The following is a 9165-nucleotide window of genomic DNA, read 5'->3' as shown; positions in this document are numbered from 1 at the left end:
AGATATTACTAGCTGCAGTGACCAAGGCAATATTCACAGAAGAGATTACCCTAAATCTGGATTATACTAAGAATCTGCCTCAAAAGAGGCACGTTTGTCTATTACTCAGGAAGAAGATGCACAAATGATAAGCGTCTTAACTTTGTATTCTGTTTTAAATTTGAAAAAGATATTAAACCCTAAAAAAGTTACAAGGTGATGTTACAATACAGAATTCTGGAACTAACAATTAATGCAAGATGCCAAAAGAAACAGATTTAGGTAAAAAAACCAAAAGGTTAGTGGTTTGTTTTGAAGCAACAGATTGATATGGAAGGATTGCCAAGAGGCAAGTACTGACACAGCTCAGACAGTGCCTATATATAGGACCTTACCAAATTCACGGCCATGAAAAGTTTGTCACAGACCATGAAATCTGGTCTCCTGCTGTGAAATCTGATCTTTTGTGTGCTTTTACCCTATACTATACAGATTTCACGGGGGAGACCAGCCTTTCTCAAATTGGGGGTCCTGACCCAAAAGGGAGTTGCGGGGCTCAGTCACAAAGTTATTGTAAGAGGGGGTCATGACATTGCCACCCTCACATCTGCGCTGCCTTCAGAGCTGGGCAGCCATAGAGTGGTGGCCGTTGGCCGGGCACTCAACTCTGAAGACAGCGTCCCCCACAGCAGCAGTGCCGAAGTAAGGGTGGCAACACCGTATCACATCGCTCTTCCTTCGGCACTGCTGCCTGCAGAGCTGGGCGGCCAGAAAGTGGCAGAGGCTGACTGAAGGCCCAGCTCTGCAGGCAGCAGTGCAAAAGTATGGTATCACCACCCTTACTTCCGCGCTGCTGCTGGCGGCGGCTCTGCCTTCAGAGGTGGGCTCCCGGCCGGCAGCCGCCGCTCTCCAGCTGCCCAGCTCTAAAGGCAGCGCTGCCACCAGCAGCAGCGCAGAAGGGTGGCAATATTGCAACCCCCCTACAGTAGCCTTGCAACCCCCCCACCTCCTTTTTGGGTCAGGGCCCCTACAACCCCCCTACAACACCGAGAAATATATATATCTTGATTTAAATGACCTCTTCAGGTCAGAATAGCATTTCTACTTCTCTATGAAAGATTTCTCCCTCTTTATTAATAACAAAAACTTCATACCTTTCATCTGAGGATCTGAATATATTTTAAGTGTCAAGCCGCAGAACATTCTGAAAAACTGGAGTAGAAATATCAGCCCATTTTATAGAATGCTTAAATAACTTCCCCAGACTCACACAGCAAGCTGATGATGGGAATGAGGAAAAGAACCCAAGTCCCCTTCCCTAACCATTAGGTCGTAATCACACATTTTATAGATATTGGGTAAATTTTCCAAAAGCACCTAAGTGACATTGGCCCAGATCCTCAAATGTACTTAGGCTCCTGGAATTTAGGAGCCTAAATACCTTTGAGGATCCAGACTCTAGAGCCTAAGTCTCACTTAAAGTCAATAGAACAAAGGCTCCTGAATGCTTAAGTTATTTTTGAAAATGGGACTTAGGTGCATTTGAAAATGTTACCTGTTAATTACTCATCTCAGACTTGGGTGAAGCAAGAGAAACTCTGGGAGACTCTGGATATTTAAGTGTTTGTATCCCAATCTTTTCAAACCTGTATTTAAAAAGGTATTAAAAAAAATACAAGAAACTCACGTACATTCCATTTCATAAACTATAAAAGCAAAGCAGTGTTTTTAAAGGAAGATCGCGGGGGCAATTATGCCAATGAAAACTGCACAGGCTCACACTCTCCACTGTGGACCAGATCAGCTCAAGATCTTGGTTCCAGTGCCACGACATATTCAAAGAAGCCATAAGGAAAAGAATTTATATGTAAGATGTATATCCAACAAACTGAAAGTTCACCACACAGTGTTATAATCTAACATACAAGATATTTAAATTGTTCACTAATTCACACATACCTCTGTAGACTTGTAGAAATTCTCCCTCAAATTACCATCTCCTTCCACTTTATGCTTTTTTGAAATGCCATAGGATCACATTATAGAGCACTCTGGGAAAGGGCGCATCCATGAAATGCACTCTGCTGTGATGTTGCACCACGTTAAAATAGTAAAGACTTTGATGGGAAAGGGCCATGAGACCCACTGGCATTATAACTATGAAAAAATATGTCTATCCTTCAAATATACCAACAGCTACAAAGTAAATCCTCTTAGGATAGCTATTTGTTCTCTGCCAATGCTACGCTCTTGTAAAAGTAAAAGTAATAATATTTTGCACTTAGAACACAATGAAATAGCTAATAAAAAGAACAATCTTGATAGAGCTATAAAATGTGGATTAATATAGAAGTAACAAAACTTGCTTTATAGCTGATGGTGAGATTGGCTTTTTTCAATAGGCACTACCTATAAATGTCCCCTTTTCTTCATCTGCTTAGACATTGTGACTGCATGTACCAGGGTACATCATGGAAAATGTACTTCCAGAGCTAATGAGAACGTATCATTAATTTATATTGAAGACTATTCGAACAGCACCACAGTTGCTGGTGTGAACAAGAAGCATTGAAACTGTTGACAGTATCATCCTATGCCTAGCCACTGAGCTATGTTCTTTTTCTGTAACAGCGGTTGAATCATTGTGAATGTGGCCTCAACACCCTGGTTTAGAATCAAGGATGATCATAAAATATCAGGGTTGGAAGGGACCTCAGGAGGTCATCTAGTCCAACCCCCTGCTCAAAGCAGGACCAATCCCCAACCAAATCATCCCAGCCAGGGCTTTGTCAAGCCTGACTTTAAAAATATCTAAGGAAGGAGATTCCACCACCTCCCTAGATAACGCATTCCAGTGTTTCACCACCCTCCTAGTGAAAAAGTTTTTCCTAATATCCAACCTAAACCTCCCCCACTGCAACTTGAGACCAATACTCCTTGTTCTGTCATCAGTTACCACTGAGAACAGTCTAGATCCATCCTCTTTGGAACCCCCTTTCAGGTAGTTGAAAGCAGCTATCAAATCCCCCCTCATTCTTCTCATCCACAGACTAAACAATCCCAGTTCTCTCAGCCTCTCCTCATAAGTCATGTGTTCCAGTCCCCTAATCATTTTTGTTGCCCTCTGCTGGACGTGATCTGTTGTATGAATTGATTGCATTAGTTCAGGATTATAGTGCTGCATTTATCCACAAGCTTCTTCCTCAGGACAACTGCTGAAATACCCACAAGAAGCCAACCAGTTGGTTGCCAGGTCTCCAGTTGATGTAAATCAGAATAGTTCCACTGAAATTAATGGAAGTATGCCAGTTTGCACCAGCTGAGGACCTGGTCCTCCAATTGGTAGGCAGAACAACATTTGGGAACATCGGATTTATTTAAAAACGTCAAATGATTTTGAGCAGTCAACCTGTACCTGAACTTGTACCACTGGAGTGAATAGGAATTTTGCCATTGACTTCTATGGAGCAGGATCAAACCTATGCAGCCACCGGATCTTATCATCCCTCTCCCTCTTTCCTCCTTTTGTTCAGTACACTCACGTTGGGAGTCTTGTTTCAAATTACATTGTAAGAGCTTCAGGGCAAGGACTATGTGCCTACGCATTTGTACTGTATCTTGGGCCACAATCCTGATGGTGGCCTGAGGGTGCTACTATAATAGCTGTAGCAATGTATAATAGATGTATTTGTAAATTGTAAGCTCATGGTGAGGGGACTGTCTTCACGTGTTTCTTGTGCAGCATCAACCACGCTGTTGGCACTTAAATATAGCATTGTGCCTAAAACTACAGTATTATTTTTTTATGTAGTGAACAGCCATTAAAAGGTTAAAATGTGGTGAAAGTTTGGACAGAAAGTCACCCAAACCTTTAATTTCTGTTAAAAGTTCAGAACATCATCTCTGACGAGTGCTCAGCTCTAGGAAAAAATCCAGCCATTTATTTTGAGAATATTTATTTATTTATTTATTTTGGTGTCCATGTTTGAATATCTTGACCCAAAAGACCACCTCATGCAAGTTTATTAAAACCTCTCCAGAGAGGAGGTATGAGGCTTCAAAGGGGCTATTGCAGAGGAAGGGTGGGGTTGGGTAAGCATCCAAAGGGCAGAACAAAGATAATTAATATAGCATATAATACATGTAACAAGCTCACTTACCTCACAGGACTGTTGTGAAGCTTAAAATGATATTATGGCCCCAATTCAGCAGGAAATTTAAGCACATGCCTTACTTTGAAATGTAGCAATCCCTTAATTTATTCAATAGGATTGCTCATGTCCTTAACATTAGGCACATGCTAAAGTACCTTGAGAATTGGGGCCCATTTGTTTGTAAAGTGCTTTGAGATCTTGTATGGAAAGTACTTCAGAAGAGCAAAGTATTTTTATTGAATCATGTAGCTATTTATTTGGGTTGTTTATGCAGTAGGTTTGTTTTTAACAGAACATGCAGGATTTCTCTTCCTGTGATTAAATATTCACATAAATATGTTAAGTGTGCAGCCTAATATTTATGGAACATTAGGATGGGACAGGTAGAAAATGCCCAGATACAAAGGAGAAGCACTTCTGCTTGATGTTTCTTTACAAATAACAGCAACTAATGCTGAATGTTGACATTTAAATGCTCAGCTTCCAGACTTAAAATCTTCTTCAGTATAGACAAGAGGAAGTTCACATCAGGCAGTGATCTCAGGCTGAGTAAGTTTTAAGATGAGAAACAGACATAAAATTTTAGGTGCTGCAAGAAGTGAGGATGGCAATATAGGTCTGCGCTGGCCTCATTTTAAGCCCATCTTCAACCCAACTAACCCAAACTCATGTCAAGTCGCTTTCAGACATGACTAACACTTCCCCCAAACTTGTGTTAACTTTGTGGCCTCATCCTTGAGGCTTGGCCTCATGGAAGCTTCCCGCTCCCCACATCTTGTGACTGCAATTTGTCTCCAATTGTCTCCTGCCTATGGGGTTGGCAATGTGGTGGCCCATGTGCCGGCCCATGTGCCCTGCTCCTGCCTCACTTCTGTGTGTGCACTGTGGATTGAGAGGTGCTGTGACTTGTTGGCACACTCACTCTGCACAACACTGAGAGCAGCAAGGTGGTGGCAGTCAGTGGGAGCAGGGCATGCAGCTGCCACTGAGCTGCCAACCTCAGGTGCAGCAGGAGATGATCAGAGAACCCAACCGAAGTCTGAGAGAGTAGATTGTCTTCACATCTGAACCTGATACTTGTAATCAGGTCCTAACAGATTGCAAGGCTCGAGGTGGCACTTTTCTTTCTGCATCAGCACTGAATCAATACCTCAATATCATGCTAGGAGACCCTCTGCTGCAGGACGTGCTGTCTTTCAGATAAGAGGTGGAAATGAAGGACTTGAGTATTTGTGGCCATTAAAGATTCTAAAGTACTCTCAAGAATAGGGAGTCTTTGCAGAGATCTTTCAAATGAGACCTTATAAAAATCAGTCCTGTCTGCTCTGAGAGGACTTTCAACATCTGTAAGCTTTTTTTTTTTTTTTTTAAACAAATGCAGAGATTTGCCCCAGCGTCTTTGGTCAAACAGCTGGGGGAGGGAAAACTTTGAAGTGCTGTGAAATGGTTGCCTTCCCATCCCGAAGGTAACTGGATTGCAGCAGTGTGACACCAAGCTTTGAGAACCTTCGCAATCTCCATATAAATGTAAAACATGACAGACAAAATATCATGCAAGTACTCTTTATTAACTGATCCTATGGATTACTTAAATAATTACACCAGGTGACTCTAAAAGTAATCATCATATATCAAGAAAGAAATAAACCATGTATTTACTTAGTAATTACCTTTCGTTATACTTGCTATGTAATCACCTTGAAGCTCTCTCTTTTATTTCTATTTCTATGCCGCTAAATGGTCAGCAGTTACGAATGTAAGTAAGGAGTACTCACATGATATTTGTGTTCTGATCCAGCCATCACCATCATCATCATCTGCGGCCTTCATACTTTTCTCAGTTAATGAAACTTGGCTATGTGACATACTGAATTATTTAGAAGAAAAGCCTATGTGCCAGCTACCCTTCTTACTAAAGTAAGAGCATGGTACAGCATCTTGCACTGTACTATACCCAAGTCAGTTGTTTCTACCAGCTGCCATCAAGCAAAAGGAAGTTAATTCAGCAAAGGTTGGAGTAACTCTGCTGCATGGCCACAGAAAGAATAATCGATTGGGCCCTGTTCTCTGAAGTGGGTTTTATTTTACACCCCACAGCCTCTTTCTGTACACTCCTGTGGATGGCAAGTTGAAGGTAGCAGCCAGTTAATAGTTAAAGGCGAAGATTTGGTTTTTGTTAATTATGGCATAAAGAGCAACTAGAAAAGCTTTGCTTTCAAACTGAGTAATTCTCTTGATGAAATTAATAATTAATCTTGTTTAAGAAGTTCATGCCCTCACCCCAATCATTTACACTCTAGTGAAGGTTTTAAACCATTTCTTACCCCACTGCCCAACTGTTGATCTGGAACTGTACACTGTCAATGAGGAACTCCAGATTAAGAGCCTGTACTTAGACATTTTTATATTTCTCTTCTCCTAGAGTGTGGCCTCTAGAGGAGTTTCATATAGAGCTAAAATGTATCAATACAACAGAAAAAAAGCTCAAATAAGTTTTTAAAAATGCATGAATACTGTGCTTTTCAATATTAAACAATAGACTTAAAAAAGCTGATTGTATCATTTCACAGGTTTGCTTGTGTGTGTTGCAGGAGAAACATCCTTTCCTCCTAAAATATGATTATAAGATACTTCAAGACAAATCTCATTTGGACACATTTCACTGAATGTAATATGCAAATTTTACATTTAATAGAAAAAGGATAAAAATTAGAAAAATGTAAAACCAATCAAAGCAACAGATCTATACAATCTTACTGAAATGGTACCAATATCAAATCCAGCATAAAATATTCATGAAATATGGCCAAGCATATTCTTAAAAACCAACATTCACTGCCGGCTGGCTTTTCCATTTTCTGTTGTTTCCATTCTGAAATATAAAAATATATCAAGAAGATTGGTCAGTTAGAGCATATAGTTCAATTGAGTGCACTCAAATGATTAAAAATAAAAAGCAAATCTGTGGTTTTATATAAACATTTATTTATAAGTTTCTAGTACCCCAACACTATCTTTTTAGAGATTTCTTTATGCAGTAATCATTAAACCAGAGGAAACTTTGCTTTCAGGCAACTTTCCACTTACAACTAGGGTAAATGAGCAATAAGTTCCATATAATAAATATCACAGTTAAGACTGATGTTACGTTATTGACTCCAGCAGTGATCAACAAAGGCAAGACAAAAGACAGACTCGTGTCTGACTGTGGAGGGTCTGCTTCTCTGAATCTCTAGAGCTGTACCAGTTTCTGTCAACTCCTTAACAGTATTTAACATTTTTCCCTGTTATTTTTATCCTTTTGCTCAATTTGTTGGCTACTCCCATTCTAATAATTACTTGATGGCAGTTGGATTTATGGAAATGCAGGAGATGTTATTATTCCTTTAATGTGTTGTACACGACGCAATGGTTTTATTTCTGCCATGTTTGATTTAGCTACTTTTATGGAGATACTGTTTTGGGGAGTTTGGGTCTTAATCTCGTCTCCTACTTGGCCCCCTCTAAGCATAAGGAGGATTGTGCTGTGTAGATAGTCACTGGGATAGATGGTAAGAAGCAATCCCCTCAAGACAACAGGGTGGCATTCAGCCCTGCTCAGTTAGGGGGAGGACTGCAATGAAGTAGGGGCAAATGGATGAAAACTGAGATTATTAAATTGTTTTCCTATAAAAAAAAAATTAAATTTTTATTAATGCAAGAGGTAAGGAATCCTCTTAATAAATTACTACGATGACTAATTTGTTCCTGTATATAGCACATTGACTGTTTATAAAATGTATTATGTATTCAGCAATACGAACCCATTTTCCTCTTTAAGATGTTGATACAGCTCAGCTTTATTGTTGACAGAGTTCAGACGACCAATAAATTCTTGGTGTTTCCTAGAATTGGCTGTATTAATCCTATTGCTCCACAAAGACAGCAAGGACATTGGCCCTAGGATTAGATTTGAAAATAGAATCAAGGGGATTTGATTAATGAATTCTCAAATACTAAATTCAATATAAGTTTACCAAACAAATTATACTATTTATACAGCACCACCACAGCACATTAAAGATCAATGTAAGACATGGTCCCTACCCCAAGAAACTTACAGTGTAGGTTAGATGAACATGACAGCTACAAACAGGTGGGAGATTTAGACGGTATGAGGTTATGAGGTTACTTTTCCTCACATTATGTTAGTTCTGTATGGTTTATTTTATGGTTTCAGTACATTTGACCAAAATGGATTCCACTATTCTGTGGGCATGAAGCGGAGCCAGGCTTTGTGCCTATGCATAGCGGTAAATGGATCCAAGGGAGACAGACCACATCCCATTCATAACCTGCAGCAGACAAGGAATTGCTCTAAATCAATCAAACCTTGTCCCAAAGACAGAACTGAAGCTGTGACTGCTCTACTGCAATTATATGGTAATTGGGCCATCAAAGGAGGCAGTTCTGCTCCTTGATATCCCAGGCTAGAGACTGGTCTCTCCCGCTGATTGACAGAGAGAGTGTCAAGTGGTCAATGTCCTTTCAACACCAGCCACTGGTGACAGCTCTGAAATACAGCTGTTCAGCCAGCAAGAATGGTGGCCCACTAGACCAAAAAAAATTCCCCACCCAGAACTACCAAGGACAGTGGGCAGCAACAGAGACCTCTGAGCTTTCCATCAGCATTTGTTTTATTGGAGGAGGGGAATCTCAGTCTGTGAACTACCAGATCCCACTCTTTACCTTTTGCAGACTGCTCCAGACAGTACTCTAGCTCCAGGTCTGCATAATGCAGCTATCACTAAAACCTTCAGACCACACCAAAATATTCCATTTTATATAGTATGTCAATTATCTAATACAGTGATTTTCAACCTTTTTTTTCATTTGTGGACCCCTAAAAATTTTCAAATGAAAGTGTGGACCCTTTTGGAAATTCAACCAGTGGTCTTCAAACCCCTGCCATAGAAGTCTTGGCCTGAAAACTGACGTTTTGTAAATGTCGCACATGCTCAGCATGGCATTTGATGCAATGCAAAAAAGGGCA

The 9165-nt window shown here is 40.3% G+C and overlaps 1 protein-coding gene across 3 annotated transcripts in view; it reads right to left on the bottom strand.

Moving 5' to 3' along the window:
• Positions 1-5680: 5680 nt before the first annotated feature.
• INTS13 (integrator complex subunit 13) overlaps positions 5681-9165 on the bottom strand; it is a 31763-nt gene continuing 28278 nt past the window's right edge. For all 3 annotated transcript variants that reach the window (XM_084648540.1, XM_084648541.1, XM_084648539.1), the window contains 2 exons: positions 7937-8072; positions 5681-7005 (listed from right to left, as the gene is read on the bottom strand). In XM_084648540.1, coding sequence (XP_084504666.1) covers positions 6966-7005; positions 7937-8072 — 176 coding nt within the window. In that variant the 3' untranslated portion in view covers positions 5681-6965. The remainder of the gene's footprint in view (positions 7006-7936; positions 8073-9165) is intronic.

This window comes from Lepidochelys olivacea (genome assembly GCF_965140295.1).
Source record: "Lepidochelys olivacea isolate rLepOli2 genome assembly, chromosome: 1".
Classification (NCBI taxonomy): domain Eukaryota; kingdom Metazoa; phylum Chordata; order Testudines; family Cheloniidae; genus Lepidochelys; species Lepidochelys olivacea.
The sequence above is the reverse complement of the archived record's forward strand: the minus strand, read 5'-3'. Positions and strand labels throughout refer to the sequence as shown.